The 24,083-nt window shown below is 42.3% G+C and overlaps 1 protein-coding gene across 1 annotated transcript in view; it reads right to left on the bottom strand.

Annotated features, from left to right (window-relative positions):
* Positions 1 to 24,083, bottom strand: part of POLA1 (DNA polymerase alpha 1, catalytic subunit) — a 230,972-nt gene that overhangs the window by 27,872 nt on the left and 179,017 nt on the right. Inside the window, exon 36 of the mRNA XM_054165862.1 lies at positions 21,950 to 22,046. Coding sequence (XP_054021837.1) covers positions 21,950 to 22,046 — 97 coding nt within the window. The remainder of the gene's footprint in view (positions 1 to 21,949; positions 22,047 to 24,083) is intronic.

Below are 24,083 nucleotides of genomic sequence, written 5' to 3'. Positions count from 1 at the left end.
TCTAAATCTCCCCTCCTCTAGCTTGGATCCATTCCCCTTAGTCCTATCACTACCTAACACCCTAAAAAGTCCCTCCCCAGCTTTCTTGTAGCCCCCATTCAGATACTGGAAAGCTACAATACAGTCTCCTCAGAGCCCTCTTCTCCAAACTGAACAACCCCAACTTTCAGCCTGTCCAAATCTTTCTTGTAATAGAGGCTCCAGAACTGGACACAGTACTCCAGGTGGAGTCTTACGAGAGCAGTGTAGAGAGGGAGAATCACCTCTCTTGACCTGCTAGCCACACTCCTCTTGATGCAACCCAGGATATGGTTGGCTGGAGAATGATGATCTGGTACATCAGCAGCACATCAGTGCTGTTGGAGGACTTGGAATTCAATTGCCATTAATTGTTCAAAGTGCTACCACTACCAGTTTCAGGAAATAACTTTCCTGCAACATCACAAACAGGGGAGATGACAACAGACTAAAGCATCTGCTGCTGCATAGAAGATCAACTATAAACAAAATAAAAATGCTCTTTGTGATCTATTTTGTATGAAGCATGTGGCCAGAATGAAATACCATTGCTTGATTTTGCATATGATGAAACAACAAAGACCACACCCTTGGTCAAAGGACAAGCACCACGTGAGGTATTTCATCCAGAAAGGCTTGAAATACTAACAAATAACTCTGTGTTTAATAAAACACCTGCCAAAACTTACTCCTCACTTTTTGTTCAAGTATTTGGTAAGAGCTAGATTTATCCCAAGTTAAGCTGTAGACTGTTAGCTGCATATCAACATTGCAACAACACGGTTTTTAAATCTGAGCTTTTGTGACAGTCTGAAATGTCTGAGATCTAACTCGCTGTCATTTTCAACATTACTCACCTTCACCTACTTCCCACACAATGTTTTACACATTAGAAGGCAAAACAGATCCCCAAAGCACCAGGGGAAAAATGGTAAGATGAAAAGGAGGAAAAGGAAGCCTATCTCCTTTGTATCTAGAATGGGAACATGCTATACTCCAAAAATAAAAAACATTTAATAACCCCCCTGCCTGCCCTCAATTAAATGTTTACCTGACTGTGAGGAGCAAGACAAATGTGTACTTCTCAATAATATACAGAATTCCTGAAAAAAAATTTCCACAGAACCTGGCTGCTTAGATAGACTTCTGGAATGGCTGCCCAACACAGGACTCTTCCAGATCACGTACAGGAGTCTAACATCATCCTTTAGAACAACATCACCAAAATACTGCAGTACTGGCTTGTAGGGGATCCATGCCTAGAGGTACACAGTACTTGCTTGCAGGGGATCCATGCCTTTAGGTACATACAGCTGCATACAGCCATAGGTACATAGCAGCTGTTGATGCACCTTCAAGCAATGTATTAAATTAAAATAGAAGAAACTGCCAACATACTTCTCTTTCTGGATACATTCATGTGCTTTACCAATACAGAACTGCAGAAAAACCAAACCCAAACCAAAAAAAAATCCCCCAAATCCCTCAACCTTTTCTCCCCCCGGTTATTCTAAAACCTTTAACTTTTCCCTCTTTACCTGTCAGACTAATTGTTAACAAGCACTTCTTCCCCCTTAGAAAACTTCCACGCATTACATTAGAGAGTCAAACTTCCTCAGAAAACAGCTACCTTCATGGTACCCAGAGGTACTACAGCCACCTGAAGTTCATTACCACTAGTAAGCAGGACAGGGAACACCCAGGTCCCTAGTATCCTCTAGTTTACAGATGTTGGTTTACAAATTCTGAATGCTGCAGTGCAAACACTATGAAAGAACTGTCCCTGCACAGAATAACAGAGGGATATCTTTTCCTCTGTCACGTGACAGAGAGCAACAGGAATTGAAATACTTGACCACTACTATCTCATGTCAGTATCCTGCACACTAACTGCAAGGGAACACTTTCAGTACCATCATCTTCTCAGGTATGAGACTAACTGGGGGAAAAGAAGCTGTTGCTGACAAAGTTGTGTAACTTGTTCCTAGTTTAACAAGACTTTACTAAAGATGAAAGAATTTGAGAAATTAATTAGTTATACTTCACAAAATGCATATGGAAAGCCACAACAACTATTGTCCACTCCTGGTGAAGTTTATACCCTCCTCAGAAAAGCAACTTTGGGCAAACATGCTGAAAAGCAAAGCTCTGAACAAAGCAAATGTGACATACCACTCCCTGCCAATTTGAACTTTTAACAGTGGGGAAACACAGTTAAGAAGATGAAGAACACCAGGGTTCAGCACTCAGGTACGTGACCTCTGCTCTAAACCTAGCACACAAGCACAGTAAGAAGTGGGTTACTCTGTTTTAAGACACTGACCAATTTCAAAAGAGAATTCAAGCTAAACATTTTCTTTATTTTAAACAACTTCTGTTTTTTTCCTTCCTTTTCTCCCCATGTACTCCTCCTGGATCTTCCTAATTCATCACAAGATGCTACAGAAGAGGACAAAACACACAGCTGCTGCCAGCCCGATACAGAGGCCTGCACATTCTTTCTTTTCAAAGTCCCCCAGCCATTGGATCTACAAGAATCTGTATCCTCTGTCCTGCCCTTCAATGGAACATAAGACCAGTCATTCTGACATAGTGAGAGATCACAGGCTCAGCTGTCAATAATACATCAAGGACAAAATAACATATTCTGTCCCACTGATGCAACCAGCCCCACTAGTGGGATGTCCATACATTTGTTTCTTTCTATACATTTGTTTTCTTTCCCTCCTAGGGAACAATGTCTGTTGATCATCTCCAACGTGAGAAAAGTTGGCAGTTTTGAACAGGGAATAGAGGAGATCTGTATTCAGCAGAACACTGGGTGTGAAAAAGGGATGTGTTTGGTACCACAACATTTAAGTACTTTCTGAGAAAGACTGCATTAGCAGATGACAGGAGATTGAACACATAGCAAACAAAATGCTTTGCAAATTTTCCTGTCCTTGATGTTGCAGCTGATCTGGAAGAGAATGTGCAAAGTCCCTCATGCAAAGATAGCCTTTGATCTTAGTGTACTAACTTGATACACTTAGAATCCATGTGAGCCTTTTGTCTTCCACTTTCCTTAAAGAGGGTCTAGAAGTGAAATAATGGATTATCTGAGGCTGCTTTCTTATAAGGGAATATATTTTGAATGGCCTTCTTAAATAAACTTTGTGCATGCATTTTTTTCCTTCTTCATGCTTGACATTCAAGCAGAAATAAGACAGATTATGTGCTATGATCTGCAGAATATTAAACTCCTCCTTGGGATAACTTTGTCTGGAACTATCAAAACCCCAGTATTCACTGCATACAAAAAAAAACCAGCCCAAAGGTTGATGGAGTTGGCTTTTAACTGCTACAAATCTTTGGTGGGTAAAGAATAGCTATTGATAGATAATAGTTTTTCATCTTGAAGATTGCAAATTAATTTCCAGATGAGCCCATACAAGCAGTGTCTACATTCATCCCTTTGAAAAGTAGTAGGGGCTTAGAAGAATTACACTCGCTGCTTCTCCACAAATAACCACAGGACAACAGCCTGTTCCTGTGACAGATGTCATGACTCTGCTCTAACGTGAGTTTCAACAGGCTGCTTTGCAGACCTCACAAGAGACTTTCCGCAGGAGTGGTGGGAGTTATGGCATTCTGCCTCTTCATGGCTAACATTTCTACTAGATGCCTTTCCCTCAGTCTTCACCATTAGCTATGTATACTTTAGAAACAGGTTATTCTGGGATGCAGAAGTGGTTTACTTCACACTCTTCTCACTGTGCTTCAGTCAACAGAGGTTGTAACTGTAGAAGGATAAAGGAAACCACTTTCATGTGATATTTTTTTTTATTCTTTGATGAAAACCCTGGAGGCAATTGGAGTGTTCTGTGTAATAATTTTCCACATTTGGCATCTAACATGGCAAATTCATAGAGCAAGTTCCTGGTGTAACATCTCCAGGAATACCATTCTCTAAATCTGAACTAGCCAGCCGGGATCTCCTTTATAACTAATGAAGCAAAGAGAAGTCTCAACACCAGAAAATCTTAGTGAAGCTTATCATCATCTGGACTTCTGCAAGGCCTTTGACACAGTCCCCTACATACTACTCACCAGCTTGGAGAGATATGGATTTGATGGGTGGACTGTTCAGTGGATAATGAATTGGCTGTATGGGTGCATTCAGAGGGTAGTGCTCAATGGTTTGAAGTCCAGATGGGGAGCAGTGACAAGTGGTGTCCCTCAGGGGTCCATACTGGGACCTGTGCTGTTCAATATTTTTATCAATGATACAGACAGTGGGATCAAGGGCACCATCAGAAAGTTTGCAGATGACACCAAGCTGAGTGGAGCTGTTGATGTGCCAGAGGGATGAGATGTCATCCAGAGGGACCAGGACAAGCTGGAGAGGTGAGCCCACGTGAACTTCACGAGGTTCAACAAGAACAAGTGCAGGGTTCTGCACCTGGGCCAGAACAATCCTCACTATCAATACAGACTGGGGGAGGAGGTGATAGTTAGCAGCCCTGAGGAAAAGAACTTGGGGGTGCTTATGGATGAGAAGCTGAACATGAGCAAACATTGTGAACTTGCCCCCCAGAAGGCAAATCACATCCTGGGCTGCATCAAAAGATGCACTACCAGCAGATCCAGAGAGGTGATTCTGCCCCTTGACTCTGCTCTGGTGAGACCTCACCTGGAGGACTGTGTACAGGTCCCTCAATATAGGAAGGACATGGACCTGACAAAGAGGGTCCAGACAAGGGCCACAAAAATGATCAGGGGGTTGGGGCACCTCTGCAACAAGGACAGGCTGAGGGAGCTGGAGTTGTTCAGCCTGGAGAAGAGAAGGCTCTGGGGAGACTTAATAGCAGCCTTCCAATACCTGAAGGGGGCCTACAGGAAGGATGTAGGGAGACTATTTACAAAGGCCTGCAGTGACAGGATGAGGGGCAATAGCTTCAAACTAGAGAAGAGTGGATTTAGATTGGATGTTAGGAACAAGTTCTTTACCATGAGGGTAGTGGAACAGATTGCCCAGGGAGGTGGTTGGGGCTCCATCCCTGGAGATATTCAAGGTGAGGCTTGACAGGATTCTGGGCAACTTGATCTAGTTGAGGATGTCCCTGCTTACTGCAGACAGAGTTGAACTAGATTATCTTTGGAGGTCCCTTCCAACCCAGACCATTCTATGGTTCTGTGATCATTGTCAGGAGAGATGTATGCAGTCTCTTGGTCACTTCAGTGACTTCTTGACATATTTAATATTTTAGGACTATTCAACTCTCAACTCTACTAGGAACTCACTGTTGCACATGTAGCTTGAGTGGCAAATTTTGTCTCAAGTATCACCATGTACTGGTGGATCACCTATGGCTGAGTAGAAAATCCTGTCCATGGAAACACAGATTATCTTCTGTTCAGTCCTCTCCTCACTTTGCATCTATCACAGATGGATTTCCTCTAAAGGTAAGAAAACCTTTATGTGTACCCCCACCCACCCCTGAGCTTGCTGCTGTTGCCTACCACAGCTCCTTTCCTAAACCATTGCTAACTCTCTTTTTTAAATGCAATATGTAGTTCGAAAGATAAGAGTGGTTGCTTATTTTATTAAAGGCCTGTCCCTAGTATGATTTGTATTATCTTTATAATTGGGATATAGTGTACTAGAGAGCTTTGCTTTATGATGAAAATTTTGTTTACCTTCAGGCACTCCTTGGGCTTCTCCGAGTCAGATCCAGGTAGTGGCACAAAGAAGCCACGTTGCTAGAGTGTCTTAAATGTAAAGACTTCTGTGTAAATGCAACATTATCTATATTACTGAGTGCTATTTGTAGTTCACAGTTTGCAAAAGAACTCCATTTTTTAAAACCAAATTGTACAGCCCAATTTGAATGATGCTAAGGACATGGTTTATCATAATAATGGCCTTCAAACATGTACTATTCAACAGAAATACTGGCCTGCTCTAGACATTTCAAAAACATCAGCTTGCAACTGCTGAAGAAGCTTCTCAAGAAGGATGTTCTCCATCTGTAAAACTGCTGATTTCTGCAAAGCCAGACTTCCTTCCAGATTGTTTTTTATGTTTAGAGGACATTAAAAAACCCCTTCTTTACCACATACTTTTCCAGTAGAGACTTTTCCCCTTACCTACTTTACATATCCAGAACATGACACAAAGTGACCTGTTCTCAAACTAACCCAGCTCTGGAATTCTTTCAGTGATTACCAATGCCAGTGTAAGACTCTGCCTACAATCACAGGATCACACAATGTTAAGGGTTGGAAGGGACTTCCTGAGGGTGCAACCTTGGCAAAGCAGGATCACCTAGGGCAGGCTGCATAGGAATGCATCCAGGCAGGTTTGGAAAGTCTCCAGCGAAGGAGACTCCACAACCTCTCTGGGCAGCCTGTTCAGTGCTCTATCACCTTCACCATACAGAATCACAGAATGTTAGGGGCTGGAGAGGACTTCAAAAGATCATCCAGTCCAACACCTCTGCCAGAGCAGGAGCACCTATACCAGATCACACAGGAACACATCCAGGCAGGTCTTGAACATCTCCAGAGAAGGAGACTCCACAACCCCTCCAGTCAGCCTGTTCCAGTGTTCTGTCATCCTCACAGTGAAAAAATTTCCCCTGATATTTCCATGGAACTTCCTATGCCTCAACTTCCACCCAGTGCCCCTTTGCCCTGTCACTGGGCACCACCAAGCAGAGCCTGGCTCCATCCTCTTGGCACTCACCCTTTACATATTTATAAATATTAATGAGGTCACCCTTCAGGCTCCTCTTCTCCAAGCTGAAGAGCCTCAGGTTCCTCAGTCTCTCCTTGTAAGGGAGATGTTCCACTCCCTTAATAATTTCTGTGGCTCTGCGCTGGACTCTCTCAAGCAGTTCCCTGAGGTCCTTCTTGAACTGAGGGGCCTGGAACTGGACACAATATTCCACATGTGGCCACACCAGGGCAGAATAGAGCGGGAAGAGAACCCCTCTTGACCTACTAACCACAGCCCTTCTAATACACCCCAGAATGCCATTGGCCTTCTTGGCCACAAGAGCACATTGCTGGCTCATCAGAAAAAAATAGAATAGAATAGAATAAACAAGGTTGGAAAAGTCCTTCAAATCATCGCGTCCAACCTATCATCCAACACCAACTAATCAACTAAACCATGCGACCAAGCACCCTGTCAAGTCTCCTCCTGAACACCTCCAGTGATGGTGACTCCACCACCTCCTCGGGCAGCCCATTCCAATGGGCAATCACTCTCTCTGTCTCGAATTTCTTCCTAACCCTCCCCTGGCACAGCTTGAGACTGTGTCCTCTTGTTCTGTTGCTGGTTGCCTGGGAGAAGAGACCTACCTCCGCCTGTCTACAACCTCCCTTAAGGCAGCTGTAGAGAGCAATAAGGTCACCCCTGAGTCTCCTCCTCTCCAGGCTAAGCAACCCCAGCTCCCTCAGCCTCTCCTCATAGGGCTTGTGTTCCAAACCCCTCACCAACTTTGAATACATAGAATGAACCAGGTTGGAAGAGACCTTCAAGATCATCGCGTCCAACCTATCAACCAATCCAACACCACCTAAACAACTAACCCATGGCACCAAGCACCCCATCAAGTCTTCTCCTGTAAACCTCCAGTGATGGCGACTCCACCACCTCCCCAGGCAGCCCATCCAATGTGCAATCACTCTCTCTGTATAGAACTTTTTCCTAGCATCCAACCTGAACCTCCCCTGGCGCAGCCTGAGACTGTTTCCTCTTGTTCTGGTACTGGCTGCCTGGGAGAGGAGACTACCTTCAGGTAGTTGTAGAGAGTAATAAGGTCACCCCTGAGTCTCCTCTTCTCCAGGCTAAGCAACCCCAGCTCCCTCAGCCTCTCCTCGTAGGGCTTGTTGCCAACTTGGTCAACCTTCCATCCACTAGGATCCCCCAAGGTCCTTTTCCCCTTCACTGCTTTCCATCAGGTCCATCCCCAACCTATACTGGTACACAAGGTTGCTCTTTCCCAGGTGCAAGACTCCACACTTGCCCTTGTTGAGCTTCATTCAACTTCTCCCTGCCTAACTCTCCAGCTTGTCTAAGTCTGGCTGAATCGCAGCACAACCCTCCAGTATGTCAGCCACTCCACACAGTTTGGTGTCATCAGCAAACTTGCTGACAGTACTCTCTGTGCCCTTATCCAGGTTGTTGATGAATACATTGAACAGTACTGGTCCCAGTACTGACCCCTGAGGGACTCCACTAGATACAGGCCTCCAACTAGACTCTATCTCCTATGAAGACAGCCTGAAAGAACTGGGGCTGTGCAGCCTGCAGAAGGCTCCAGGAAGACCTTAGAACTATGTAACTCTTGCAGCTTGTGCCCATAGAGGAGGTTCCCCAGCCCTCTGATCATCTTCATGGCCCTCCTATGGACATGCTCCAGCACTACTATGTCCCTCTTCTGGTGAAATGAGAAGTCCATGGAGTACTCCAGGTGGTGTCTCACAAGAACAGAGTAGAGGGACAGAATCAGCTCCCTTGTCTTGCTGGTCATAATACTTACTTGTTTCCAGCCAAGAAGCTACAATCATGACTTCCTAAATTAAGTAATACTTGAAATAAATCAATTACGTGTCAAGTTATCCTGCAATGGCATGTGATAATCAATTTAAAATCCATTGATTCCTGTACAATACAAAAGGTAAAGTATGAGATAATAGTTCTCCAGTTCAAGGTCTTGAATACTGTAGTTTACCATTAGGACTAAGAGCTAACGCTCTTAGTAAGTAGGTTAACTGTATTTGTTTTGGTAATTTACCAGTAACTACTTTTCATTAAGGATGTTTTAAACTACAGGCTTAGCTCTATCCAAAAAAAAGAAAGAAAAAGTAAGAAAAAAGTCAGAAGAAATCTACATAATTTATGGACAGTATGAAAATAATACATATGTTAACATTTCCCTTTAATACTCCTTTGCCCTCCCTCAAAAATATGTAAAACAATTTATAGGAAAACACAAATCTGATGAGCCTGCAGAAGAGGAGGCTCAGGGAGACCTTATTGCTCTCTACAACTCCCTGAAGGGAGGTTGCAGCCAGGTGGGGGTTGGTTTCTTCTCCCAGGCAACCAGCACCAGAACAAGAGGATACAGTCTCAAGCTGCACCAGGGGAGGTTTAGGCTCGAGGTGAGGAGAAAGTTCTTCACAGAGAGAGTTGTTAGCTGCTGGAATGTGCTGCCCAGGGAGGTGGTGGAGTCACCATCCCTGGAGGTGTTCAAGAATGGGACTGGATGTGGCACTTGGTGCCACGGTTGAGTAGTCAGGAGGTGTTAGGTATTAGGTAATAGGTTGGACTTGATGATCTCTGAGGTCTTTTCAAACCTGGTTGATTCTATGATAAACCTGCTACTGTTAGGTTCTGCTGTTTATGTAACATATATCCTTACACCAAAAATATAAACCAATGCCATTTAAGTAGCTAAGTGTTTTAATTCCAAGCCTGTAAAATTCTACTAATGTCAAATATTGTTATTTTTTTTATCATCTAAACAAACTAGCTGTGGCTGTCACTCACTTCTTTTTATTAATTTTTTTTTTGTTTTGTCTTACTGCACTCATCTCTCACAAAGTGAAAAATGTCTATTTAAAGATAAGTGGAAATACCACAGTGCGTAACATTTTCATGTCAAAATAATTACATTATTATATTCTGAGTTAAATAACATCAGATAGGAAAACATTTTGATATGCATCTGACAGTTGTAATCCTGGCAAGATCAAATCAACTTCTTCAAAACTCATTTCTGCCAGATAAAAACAAACTAAGAACTCCCTAACCCAACCTGACAGAGCCTTCACCTGTCTTCAGAGAAGAAGGACAAGTACCTGCTGGATTTAATTTTGAGGCTGAGCCATGTTTTGGCCTGTCAATAGAAGACTCATTTGTTCTCAAAACATCAGTATGGAACCACACCAGCCTGAGACATATTGTTATGAAGAGATCACTCTTGAGACAACAGTGAGACTTGGACAGACTGGAGAGCTGGGCAAAGAGATTTAACAAGGCTAAGTGCAGAGTCCTGCATCTGGGAAGGAATAATACATTGCACCAGGACAGGCTGGGAGGTGATCTGCTGGAGAGCAGCCCCATGGAGAAGGACCTGGGAGTCCTGGTGGACAACAAGTTCTGCATGGGACAGCAATGTGTCCTTGTGGTCAAGAAGGCAAATGGGGCCTTGGGGTGCATTAAGAAGAGTGTGTCCAGCAGACTGAGGAAGGTTCTCCTACCCCTCTACTCTGCCCTAGTGAGACATCACATGGAATACTGTGTCCAGTTCTCAGCTCCCCAGTTCAAGAGGGACAGGGATGTACTTGAGAGAGTCCAACTGAGGGATGCAAGGATGGTAAAGGGACAGGAGCACTGCCTGATGAAGAAAGGCTGAGAGACCTGGAGCTGTTCAGTCTGCAGAGGAGAAGACTGAGAGGGCATCTAATCAATGTCTATAAATATCTGAAGGATGGGTGTCAGGAAGGAAGGGACAGCCTATGCTCACTTGTGCCCTGGGATAGGACAAGGGGCAATGGATGCAAACTACAGCACAGGAAGTTCCAGCTCAACATGAGGAAGAACTTCTTTACTGTAAGGGTCACAAAGCACTGAAACAGGTTGTGGAGTCTCCTCCTCTGGAGACTTTCAAGGAACAAGTGTGGCTCTGCTGAGAGAGAGACTTGAAAATTGTGGCAGAGCTTGCAAGGCAAAGTGGTAGCAGTTGCACTTGCTTACCTGAAATACATATTCCAAAGAGTTTCTCATGCTTTCTTTATTTTCATGACAGAAATCCCTATGGCTTTGAGTGCTCAACTTACCCCCCACCCAGATCAGTACAGATTGGTTGACACTGCTACATTTTTCTGATGGAGAGATGGCAAAAAGTGTAATATTAATTTATGAAGGGAAATATTTTTTCATTCAGTAAACCAAATTTAAGCTGCATTTAGACACTCCCCTGCCTTGTGCTGCATTTTTATACATAGATCATGCACATTTTTGTGTTCCCCATGGAATAAACCAAATACTTTCCGTTATGCTCATCTCTACATGGTCTTCTAGTCCTTAGCAAAGAGAAGAATTTCTCTCCACCTGTTCCTTAAAGAATATAACTGTATTTTCATTACTTCGTTGATATAAATCCATTGCTTGCTAAGCATACAAAAAGATAATTTCAAAAGAAATGTCTCCCATGCAGTTATTATGCTTCAGTAAGTATAATAATTAAAATAATTTTGTTTGCAGCATTAATTTAAATCTTGGAGATCACAAAAGGATCCTGTTTTCCACAAATAATGACTGTTGTATTTCTTTTAAAGGTCAAGAATTCAAACTGGTTTGGAGACACATTCTCTTTAGGACTTCTATGCTTAGCAGATGGGAGTGAAGTAATTCCACTTAACATCAAGAAGATGACAGACTCACATCACCTGCACACCCAGGCCATGTCTGGGAGCACAAAATAGCTGTTGGCAAGTACCCAGTAAAATTTGCTCTATGTATTAAGCACAAGAAAATTACCCAGTGTTATCCTGTGCAACACAGGATAAAGCCTTGAGGCTTTCCACAGAAATGTCAATATTCCAGTAATTCATCTTCATGTTTCTATTTCACCATTTCCCTTCCGACACAGGGATTAAATGTCTTTTTTTTGTTTATTAATATCACTAAGTGGCTTGAGTTTAGCCAACTGAATCTGCTGATGATATTCAATACCATGCTGACATCATAGAATCATAGAATTGTCAAGGTTGGAAGGGATCTCAAAGATCATCAAGTTCCAACCCCCCTGCCACAGGCAGGGACACCTCCCACTAGATCAGGTTGCTCAGAGCCACATCCAGCCACATACATATATGCCCATAAACAATACTTTTCCAAACACATTTATAGCTGACACCACATACCAGAAGCAGACACCCTCAATCAAAATACAAAATGTACCTTCTACCACTTGTAGAGACCCTGTCACACTCTACAACTTCCTGAAGGGAAGATGTAGTAAGGTGGGGGTCAGGCTCTTCTCCCAGGCAACTTATGATAGGATGAGAGGGCATGGCATGAAGCTGTGCCAGGGGAGATTTAGGTTGGATGTTAGGCAGCACTTCCTCATGGAAAGAGGAACTAGGTAGTGGAAGGGACTGCCCAGGAAGGTAGTAGAGTCACTGTCCCTGGAGATGTTTAAGGAACAATTGGATGTGGCACTTAGTGACATAGCCTGGTCGACATGGTGATGTTGGGTCATAGGCTGGACTTGATGATCTCAGAGGTCTATTCCAGCCTGAATAATTCTGTGATTTGTTTTATTTTTGACTACCTCTCTGGAGCTGGAGAATGAATGATAGTTGATATGATAATCCAGTTACTAGCCTGTGTTAGCTGTGGGTAGTATGCAAGGATTTTATTCAAAGATAGCAGAATCAAGAGCTGGAAAGGGATCTTTGATTCAAACCCAAAAACTATTCAGACATCTGCTATATCTTAACCCAATTCAAGTGACACGGTCTGGTCAGTGTGGTGGTGTATAGGTCATAAATTGGACTTGATGATCTCACAGGTCTATTCCAGCCTCAATAATTTTGTCATTCTGTGAAATAATGGAGTTACGAAGGTGTTAAGTGAAACTAGGCAACTGTGGTAATTGAAACTATGGAACTGTGTTCACTGAAGCCAGGCAACTTTCTGGAAGTTCAACTACAGAATCTTTAAATGTAAAGGTATTAGGTGCCACTGACAAAAATTAAGAGGCTCCAAAGTTGCAGGCAATAAGTCTTCCAATCTAATTTTAAGGGAAATCATAATTAAAGACATGCAAGTCCTTCCACAACCCTCCTCTCAAACTTCACTGGCCACGAAGGAAGGAAAACGGAGAGCTGGTATGATGTACCACACTGCACACCATCTTCAGTAGGTCACCGGTCTTTTAAATAATCTCTAGTGAACAAATAAGATTTCAGAAAGTTTTTAGTAGATAATTACACTTCCTGATTTTGTAATTAGTGGAACTACATGTAATTACATAATAATTATGACGGTAATTACGTAATTAAGATGTATAATTATGTAGTAAAAAACATTATGGAAATAAAAGCCATCGACTGTATAAGCACAATACATTTTTAAAAATAAATTCTGGATCATCTGTTTAAAGCTACCATTTTCCTCAAAATATCAAAGTGATTATGAGCCATCACTGGCAAGTTCTAAAATACATTTCTTATGAGACTTAAAAAAAAAAAAAAGAAGAAGAAGAAGAAATCACACAGATAATTGTATCTTAAAAAAAAAAAAAGCCAAGCCTCTTTTAAAACCTTAGCTTTACATTAGCCATCTAGGCACAGATCTGCTGAGTGGATTACACAGCGTTAAGCTGGTTTATATTTGTATTTCCAGTTTCTACTAAAATCATTCTCTTTTGAAGAATTAGCACTGATGTCAGAATTCTGGTATCTAAAAGACAGGAATTTGTATTTTCCTTTGAGTACACACTGCCAGATCCATCAAACTTAAGGGTCTTCTAAAAGGAAAAAACATGCTGGTCTTGCACTTTCCACTAGAGAAAAGAGCTCACTGCTGTGAGAAGCAGTAGTCCTTAAAAGAAGCCTTGTCACTTACGACTTGCATTTAACAACACAACTGTCCCCCATTAAGAAAACAACTTCAAACTTTATTTACAGAGATGAAACCAGAAAGACAAAGAAAGATCTCTCTAAGAAAAATGTTAACGAACTGCAGATGAAAAAGAAAAAGTGAAGAAAAAAAAAGAGCTTTAAAAAACATTTTCTGTTTAGAGAAACTCACAGGAGAACTGATAAAAGAGTACTTTTTCATACATTCATCAAATGGGTTAGATTGGAAGGGACCTTGAAAATCATCTAGTTTCAACTCCCTCCTGCATGGGCAGGGACACCTTCCACTAGACCAGCTTGGCCTTGAACACCTCCAGGAAGGGGGCATCCATGACGTCCCTGGGCAACCTGTTCCAGTCTCTCACCACCCTCACTCTAAAGAATTTCTTCCCAATCTCCAGTCTAAATCTACCCTCCCCAAACTTTACTCCATTTTCTCTCATCCTATCACTACAAGCCCTTGTAAGAAGTCCTTTCCTGGCTTTCTTGCAAGCCCCCTTCAGGTACTGGATGGTTGCTCTAAGGTCTCCTTGGAGCCTTCTTTTCTGCAAGCTGAACAGCCCCAACTCTCTCAGCCTGTCCCCATAGGGGAGATTCTCTAGCCCTTTGATCATCTTCATGGCCCATCCCTGGACCTGCTCCAGCAGCTCCATGTCCCCTTTATGCTGGGGGCACCAGAACTGGATGCAATACTCCAGGTGGGGTCTCACGAGAGCAGAGGGGCAGAATCACCTCCCTCAGCCTGCTGGTCACGCTACTTTTGATGCAGCCATGTTTGGTCATCTGGGCTGCAAGTGCACATTGCTAGCTCACATTGAGTTTTTCATCAGTTGACACCCTCAAGCCCTTCTCCTCAAGACTGCTCTTGAGCCACCCCTTGCCCGGCTTATTTTGTAGTCTTGCTGCCAATGTATTGATAAGCAAGTTGTTCTGATGTCAGAAATCTCCATGTTGTGACAGTAGTTTCACATACAACACAAACCTTCCGGCTGCCTCTCACGCTTGCTCTCCTCCCTTTACCTGACTGAACCCCCACACTGCACCTCAGAGCAGGAATACCTGCTGGCTCAAGCCCATCCTCTCAACCCCAGCTGCACTCAGTGTCTCCCTCAGTCTCATCACCATTACCTGCTGACAAAAGGACATACACTAAACCATACTGACAAGCAGCTCTGCCAACATCCCCATTATAAACTGTCTTCTTTCAAAAAGTTACACAAAAAAAGAATCACTTCAGCCTCCTACTTGGCACTGCAAGCTATGAACACACTGGGGAAAAAAACACCCAACATGGAAATGATAGGATAGACACAAATATTCAGAGCTGAATCCTAGGGTTTTATGTCTGGGTTACACAGCTTAGCAGAGTTGCATTTTCCTCAACACAATTTTGCAGTTTATTCATCCATAAAGTAAACCAGGCACTTCTGGTGTTTGCATGGAAGGGTGGAGTGAGGCACACACAAAGCTATGATAAAAGCATGAAAATACCTTCTCAGTATGCATTTGGTTTTACAAAACTGCACTCCACAAGTATACGATCAAAGCAATTACATTCTATCTGCACAAAGCAGCACCGCCTTTGAAGATGTAAGTCTTCCTAACAAATAGGAACACATAACCACTTTCCCAAAAGTTATCTTCCTCCCAGCCTCAGCTCACTCAGTGAACAGACTTTTTGGAATCCAATATCCATGGACTCAATAGTTGAATATATTTTGTGAAAGAACGTGCCACAGCACCTTTGTAATATCTGCCCCTGAAACACTTCACAGAATAATAGAATAGAATGGCCTAGGTTGGAAGGGACCTTAGGCATCATCTACTCCAACCTCCCTGCAATGGACAGGGATACCTCTTAACTACACTTGGCTGGTCAAGGCCTCATCCAATCTGGCCTTGAACACCCCCAAACAGGAAGCATCCACAGCCTCCCTGGGCAACCTGTTCCAGAGTCCTACCACCCTCCTACTGAAGAACCTTTTCTTAAGATCCACTCTAGACCTCCTCTCCCTCAGCTTCAAACCATTCCCCCTTGTCCTATTGCTAGACACCCTTATGAAAAGTGCCTCTGCAGCCTTCCTGTAGGACCCCTTCAGGTATGGGAAGGCAGCTCTATAGTAACCCTTCTGTTAGCTGAACACCCCCAGCTCCCTCAGCCTATCCTCACAGCAGAGGAATGTTTTTGTGGCCTCCTCTGGACTTGCTCCAACAGCTCTGTGTCCTTCTTATGATGGGGACACCAGAACTGGATGCAGTATTCAAGCTGGGGTCTCACCAGAGCAGAACAAAGAGGCACAATCCCCTCTCTCGCCCTGCTGGCTACACTCCTTGCTGCAGCCCAGCACATGGCTGCCTTCTGGGCTGCATGAGGCTACTGCCTGCTGATGTTCAGCTTCTCAGCAATCAATACCCCCAGGTCTCTTTCTTCAGAGCTACTCTCAACCCACTCTGCACCCAGCCTGGATTTATGCCTAGGATTGGACTAATCCAGATGCAGGACCTTACACTTGTTGAACCTCATGCAGCTGGCACTGGCCCACTTCTCAAGCCACTTAAATGCCCCAAGAACAATGATGACTTTCCCTCTCCTAGAAATGGGTGGGTTTCAGACCCATTCTACAGAATGGAACTGAAAAAATCCTATAACCAGGATCCTGTTTCTCAACAAAACCCTGCAGCACTATAAAAAACCTCAGTGATACTAATGAATGAAGGAGACTGCAGCATGCTTATCTTCAATTCAGACTGCTACTTGATGCCAGGAGGGGGAATAGAGAAAAACAAAATAGAAATGGATAGATTCAGATTGGATGTTAGGAAGAAGTTCTTCACCATGAGGGTGGTGAGACACTGGGACAGGTTGCCTCGGGAGGTGGTGAAGGCCCCATCCCTGGAGGTTTTTAAGGCCAGGCTGGATGTGGCTCTGGGCAGCCTGATCTAGTGGGAGGCTGCCTGGCCCATGGCAGGGGGTTGGAACTGGATAATCCTTGAGGTCCCTTCCAACCCTAACAATTCTATGATTCTATGGCTCTGTGAACTGAACTGGAGACATCTGCACAAGGCAGAGTAGTGTACTGACTTCATGTGGGCTCAATTTCTTTTAGTTTTTAAAGGGTTTAATTTTACTGTAGAAGCCAAATGAAAATAGTAATATCTCTGAATAGTTAACAATACCAATATTTGAATGGAATAATGATATAAAGCTTACTACACACTATTTTGATCTCCTGATGACACAGCCATAAAAATACCTTGGTTTCCATTTCTGAAGGTGTACAGAGTGAGCATACTCCTGTATTTAAACATCACGTGTTTAAAATCACTGATAGTTTACCTGTCCTTTTTTTTCACTCAAATGAACAGACAATGCTACCGCTTTGCTACTCCTGCTGCTTCTTACTGCTCTGATTGTCCACCTAGGTAGCAATGTCTGACTAAATCCACAACCCAGCCTTGAAAAACTACATCTAAGAAAGTGCTGGAAACATTTTGGGTATGTTACTAGCCACAATGCAGCACTTTTTTTCTTTTCTGATTAAAATAATTCGTAGAATTCAATAACTGAGAGGGTTTGGCATAGAGATATTGAAAAATAAATTGGTTTTTTTTTTACCTGAAGCAACTGTGCAACAGTTCCTAATTTAGAAAGACAGCAAAGAATTTCAGAATTTCACTTAGTGTAAGAAAACCAAGAACCTTGCACTGTATCACAACATATTAAATTGTATCATCATGACAGGCCTTAAACTTCCAGATGAATGGAAACATTTGTTTGGAGGATAAATGCTACCATTAATAATAACAGAACTAAAGACCCATAACTATATAATCCTGATATTCCTGGATGGTATCACTGACAGATAACTTCACCAGACACTGAAACAGTACAGCATCACATAGACCAAGCTGCTTGTCTTTGGTTCTTAAAGGGAAAAGATGGACCAACAACAGTACACAATGATTACAGCAGACCACAAATCAAACATGAGCAAACAGCATTGTAAATGTGTTATAAACAAACAGAAGAACAGTCTGCAAAACATGTTAATTAATCCTTCTGCTGTACTTCACTCTGAAAGATCTGATCTGTTGAAGGGCTGTAAGAAACCCCAAATGTGTAGAGAAGTGGAGAACTCTCTCTCTGTTCCTCAGGAAAAAAAAAATCAGGTTTGTAGCTGAAAGATTCAGAGAAAGAAAAATATTCTATCACCCACTGTGCACAGAATAAGCAAAACTCATCTTAGAAATAAAATGCTCTCTAAAGCAAGAAACTGGCTGTAAAACTGGCACTAAGAAACTGGCTGTAAAACCTGACCAGCTGTAGAATCTGCATCACCAGAGGTATTTTAAATTTACCCTGTCTTTAAAAAGTAGGGTATGGTATTGATCCTCTTACAGGGAAAGGGAGCAGGCTGAGTGTCTTTTTGAACTCCTACTGCTATCACAATTATTATTTTAGATTCCATTTCAATAAATGCTACAGACTTTCAATATAAATAGCTGAAACCCCAAAAGCTGTTCTGCAATTAATTTCAAAGAGACAAAAGTGAACTAGTAGCAAAATCTCAAGGCTCTGAAGGAGAGGAGAGATGAAATCCTTTCAAGTATGGTGGAAAATAGATTTATATCTTGAAACTTTGGCCATTGAAAATATCTTTCTTTTTATAGAAGGATACTTCAAGATGAGTAGCAACTTAAAGCTGCTATTAGGAATAAACAAAGAAAGAGAATAATTCTTCAAAGGAAAACTCAGAGATCTAATTTATCTGTCCTTAATGCCTGCTGCAGCACCAAGACTGCAATCAGTGGCTGGCTGAAGAAGATTATACACTAACTTTCAAAGGATTAAGAAATAGATAAAGCATGCTGAAAGGAAAACTGTCCGAGAGAACAGAAGCTCCTTCCAGAGTTCTTGAAATTCCTTCAGAATTACTCCAGAATTTTATAGAACTTTCTCCAATTACTGGTGATGCTCAGAGAAAAAAATTTCTGATTAAAGCAGATGCCACCATCATATTTTTTTTCAGAGATAATTGATTAACCTTGCTATCTAAAATTGCAAGAGCTGTCCAAAATGAATGAAACGAAGAAAATTAAAATGAAACAAAATGCCATGAATCTAAGCTATGCACTCAGGCTTCCAAAGTAGCAGGAGGAAGAAAAAACCACCTTAAAACCTCAAGATTTCTATCATTACTTAATGATAGCTATGAAATGGCTAGGAGCAGGGCATAGGTGACTCAAGAAACCATCAGCAGAGGTACTTCCAGCAAATGTACAAATGGTACAAACAAGAGAGATATCATCTAAAATACCATGTAATTTCTAGTTTCTCATACTCAAAGAGTAATTCAGCCTTGAAAAGACTGCACACAAAGGTACTAAGAAGAAGGATCATGCAGCAGAGACCCATTCTTCCTGAATGTCTTTGCCTTAGTTTAAGACAAAATAGAGATGTTACTATTGCTTCCAAAAGCATAGTTGAGAACATCAGGGCAGGGAAATACATAAACATTTCTTGAACAGACATAAACCAGCCACAAACAAGTTAGAATGGGAAATTTAGTGAATTTTCAGCCATCACAGAAAGAGGGACTGAAACACATTTTGAACAGCAGCAAAAAGGGGAAGAATCACCCACAGGTTTCAAAATGAAGTGTCATAAACTTGCAGTCCTTAAATATGTGGTGGTCTACAGCGGCAGGTGATTGGATATGATCACTCATGAAGCCTCTTCTACACTTACGTCAGTATGAGATGAGATCTACACATAAAGTAATTCAGTTGCAGCTAGCAGTAGTAGGTACTGTGTAGCATTCCTTCAGTATATCTAAAAAGTTGTATTAGACTAATACAAGATAAGGAGGACCACAAAGACGACAGAGGGCTGGAGCACCTCTCCTGTGAATCACAGACTGTGATGTTTAGGGATGTTCAGCCTAGAGAAGAGAAGGCTTCAGGGAGACCTTATAACTACATCTCAGTATCTGAAGGGGACCTACAGGAAGGCTGGGGAAGGACTGTTTAGAAGGGCTTGGAATGATAGGATGAGGGACAATGGTTTGAAACTAGAGCAGGGGAGATTTAATTTGGACATAAGGAAGAAGTTCTTTACGGTGAGAGTGGTGAAATACTGGAACAAGTTGTCCAGGGATGGTGTTGAGGCCCCATCCCTGGAGAAATTCAAGATCAGACTCAATATGGCCCTGGGTAGCCTGGCCTAGTTGGAGGTGTCCCTGCTGCCTGCAGGGGGTTGGACAAGATGACCTCTGAGGGTCCCTTCCAACCCAATGCAATCTGTGAATCTGTGAAGCTGGCTGCACAGTCATGACCTTCTTTGGATGTACAAAGCTATTTTTAAGTGCAAAAACCAGAGATTCACTACCTTAGAAGGATCAGGATAGGAAATGAGAATCTGTAAAAGAAACCTTAAGTACCACAGGTCAAAACTAGCCTGTTCACCTATTTGTGCATTTTTCTGCTAAGAGGTTACATTATTTTTATTTTCATATAATGCACCACCAGAACTGCACAGAGGATGCAGCAGAATCCACAGATGCTCTCTGTGGACAGTGCACTTTAACAGTGGAAGCCAAACATGGCTTTATTTAGAATTTGAAGTTGGTCCTTCAGAAATATTCTTCTGTCACCTTGAAAACCACTTAGCTGTGCAAAACCTGTGGATCCATCATAGCTTACAGAATCATAGAATGGTTAGGGTTGGAAGTGATCTCAAGAGTCATCCAGTTCTAACCCTCCTGCCATGGGCAGGGGCACCTCACACTAGATCAGGTTGTCCAGAGCCACATCCTTAAAAACCTGGCCTTAAAAACCTCCAGGGATGAGGCTTCCACCACCTCCCTGGGCAACCTGTTCCAGTGTCTCACCACCCTCATGAGGAAGAACTTCTTCCTAACATCCAATCTGAATCTATCCATTTCTATTTTAGTTCCATTCCCCCTAGCCCCATCAGCACCTCACTCCCTAATAAGTCCTTCACCACTTTCTTGTAGGCCCCCTTAAGATACTGGAAGGCCAAAATTAGGTCTTCTCAGAGCCCTCTCTCCAGACTGTATAGCAGCTTAGAAGTTTTAGTTCAGAAATATTGTAATATTGAGAGAAGGAAAAAAATAACCTTCCTAACATTAGCTTAATATGTATATTTAAGAGAGTTTTGTACACAGTCAGCATTACTGCTTTTCTTGTGCCATCATTTCCTCCCTGCTAAGAAGTGTCTCTTCAGTATTAATAGCTGAACATTGAGTTTTAATTGGCTTTTCTTCCAGCTATTGTGTGTGTATATATTTTAATTTATCAAACTTCAATCAAAGAGATTTCTCTAATGGTGCAGGAATGTGCAAAAAAAAGGACTTTTCCCCAAGTGCAGTTGCTTCACAGGAAAGAGACAAATAGTACATTCTTAAAATGGTTAACTCCTATAGCTGAAGTGCTATACTGGGTTGCTACAGGCTCTTCAGAAGGGACAGGCCAGAAGGAGAGGTGGTGGGGTGGCCCTGGGCAGGTCTTCACTGCCTCAAACATCACAATGATGGTGATGATTCAACCCTATGGTTGAATGCTTGTGGGTGAGAATGAGGGGAAAGGCCAGCAAGAGAGATGTCATGATGCGGGGGTGTCTGCTATAGACTACCCAGCCAGGATGAGGAGGTTGATGCAGTTTTGTAAGTGGCTAGGGAAGGTCTCAGAATCACTAGACTTTGTTCTTGTGGGGACTTCAACTTCCTGGGTATCTGCTGGAAATAAACTACAGCATACAGGAAGCAGCCCTGGAGGTTCTTGGAGTGCTTGGAAGATAACTTCCGAACACAGCTGGTGAATGAGCCAATGAGGGATGGCTGTCTACTGGACCTGCTGTTTGTAAACAGAGAAGGATTAATAGGAAATGTAAAGCAGTGGCTGTCTCAGTGACAGGGTTCTCAAACATGGGAATGATCTGCCCAGGGCAGTGGTGGAGTCACCATCCCTGGGGGTGTTCAAGCGGTGTGTAGACCTGGTGCTTAGGGACATGGTTTAGCATTGACCCTTAAGTGCTGCGTTGGAGGTTGGACTGGATGACCTTGGAGGTCTCTTCCAATCAGGTATGTTCTGTGATTCTATGAAGACATTCCTCTTAAAGGGGCTTCCTAAATTAACATTTTCTTCTATTTTCTGATTGATTACAGCCTTGTAATTCAGACTTGGAGAGCACAAATGTGTAGGCCTAGTTTCCAGCATGCAAGTTGCTATTAAACTATAGTTAAGTAATGAAAAATTTCAAACTCACCTTTCTCCTCTTCAGTAATCACTTTATCCATCGCATAGTCCACATCAAAAATGTATCGGTAGAAGCAGAGCTGAGTGTACAGGGCCTTATCAGAATACTGTAATACAAGAAGACAGCAAATAAAAACCCATCTCAGAAGTGTGTCTCATGCACTCATTTCTAAGTCCACTCTCAAACAGTGATTCTATTAGTTTTTTTCTCCTAACAGTTCATACATTCCATTCACATCAGATTTGGGAACTATCATTATTATTTTTACACTGAAAGATATCTTGACACTTCTCACAATTTATACCAAGGATTTATATAAATCATACTAAACTTCTCCACTCACACAGAAAAATAAATTGCATTTATCCATTCTTACAGATGCATGTACCTCAATGCTGCTTTGCTAACAAAATGGAAGCTCTCAGAATGATGGGACAAAGGAATAACTTCAGTATTGAGAGAGGTGATTCTGTCACTACTCTGCTCTGGTAAGCCCTCATTTGGAGTACTGTGTCCAGCTCTGTGGCCCTCAACACAAGAAGGACATGGAGCTGATGGAGCAGGTCCAGAGGAGGGCCATGGAAATGAATGGGGGCCTGGAACACCTCTGCCATGAGGACAGGATAAGAACTGGGATTGTGCAGCCTGCAGAAGAGAAGGCTCCAGGGAAACCTCAGAGCAGGCTTCTAGTACCTGAAGGAGGCTACAAGAAGGCTGCAGAGGGACTGGAGTGATAGGACAAGGGGCAATGGTTTGAAATTAGAGAAGAGTAGATCTTTACCATGAGGATGGTAAAACACTCGAACAGTTTGCACAGGGAGGTGTTTGGATTTCCATCCCTGGAGATATTCAAGGTGAGGTCTCTGAACAACCTGATCTAATTGAGGATGCCCCTGCTTACTGCAGAGGGGGTTGGACTGGATGACCTCTGGAGGTCCTTTCCAACTCAAACCATTCTGTGATTCTGTAAATGCTTTAATATGCTGTACAATGCAATGATCTCAAAAAGGAAAAAGGATTAATGCATGGTTTTGGCGAATACAGGTGTTTGGCTGTATTCTCTCCCTTTCCATCCACACCCCCATGCAGCTGTGGTTAACAAAAATGATGATCACGCCATTCAAACAGGAGCAGGCGTATACGTACCTTCACCTATGTTATCACCTTGTGAAGGCTACTGCACGTTGGTAATCACATAGTTCAAAAATCTGCAGGTGTGTGCATGTGGAAGCTGATATTCAATTAAATACTCTGAATGTCAGTGACCTCAAACCTCTGTGCTAGTCCTCTAGTCCAAAAGTAGAGGTCTGCATGTATTCAGACCACTGCCATCATTCTGTACCCTAGAAGATTACTCAGACATGAGATCCATCTTGCCTGTGCTACAACTACACTCTATGAAGTCAATCTTCTTGAACTCTTTGTTCAACAAACGCACATCCCAGCCCCTTCTGTCTAAGACAGCAGAGTTCAAATATTGGCTGATAATTGCCTGAAGACTTGCACATTACAAAAATCCTCATTAAGAATGAAAAAAACCATAACACAATCAAATGAGGAAGCAGTATCCATTTAAATACATTTAGACCACAAGTAGATATGTACAAACTCTTCAAGATTTTCCTAATGACCTATAAAACCAGTGAAGAACGTGGTCAGACCAACACAAAACCGACTCAGTATACCGCAAGGAACAAGCCTAAAAAATGTAGCGGAAGAGCAACTGGTAAACTACTTCTGCTTGTTGGAATTCTGCTCTAATTCAGCATTTCACTCTTCTACCCAATCAAGCCAAGTTTTGTTGCTAAATTCAGCTAATTGTACACTTCTGCTGACGTGTTATAAAGTATCTGTAACTATTAAGCAACTCATGTTGAGACATTTGTCAACTCTTACTACTGCCGAGTTATTTTTTATATATTTTAACAGGACTTTTTTCCCACTTCATATGAACCTATTTAAAAAAAAAAAAAAGACACACAGAAGCTTATTTTATTCCTTATTAGCTATTCTACGATATGCATCATCATTATACTATTATACACCAGTTATTTTTAGTAAATCCTGATTACTGCTTCCTGAAGAAGAAAAAAGGAGGACGACAGCGATTAAGTTATTTGTTTAGTTTTTTAGATTCAGCTGT

The sequence above is a fragment of the Dryobates pubescens genome, chromosome 12, assembly GCF_014839835.1.
Source record: "Dryobates pubescens isolate bDryPub1 chromosome 12, bDryPub1.pri, whole genome shotgun sequence".
NCBI lineage: Eukaryota > Metazoa > Chordata > Aves > Piciformes > Picidae > Dryobates > Dryobates pubescens.
The sequence above is the reverse complement of the archived record's forward strand: the minus strand, read 5'-3'. Positions and strand labels throughout refer to the sequence as shown.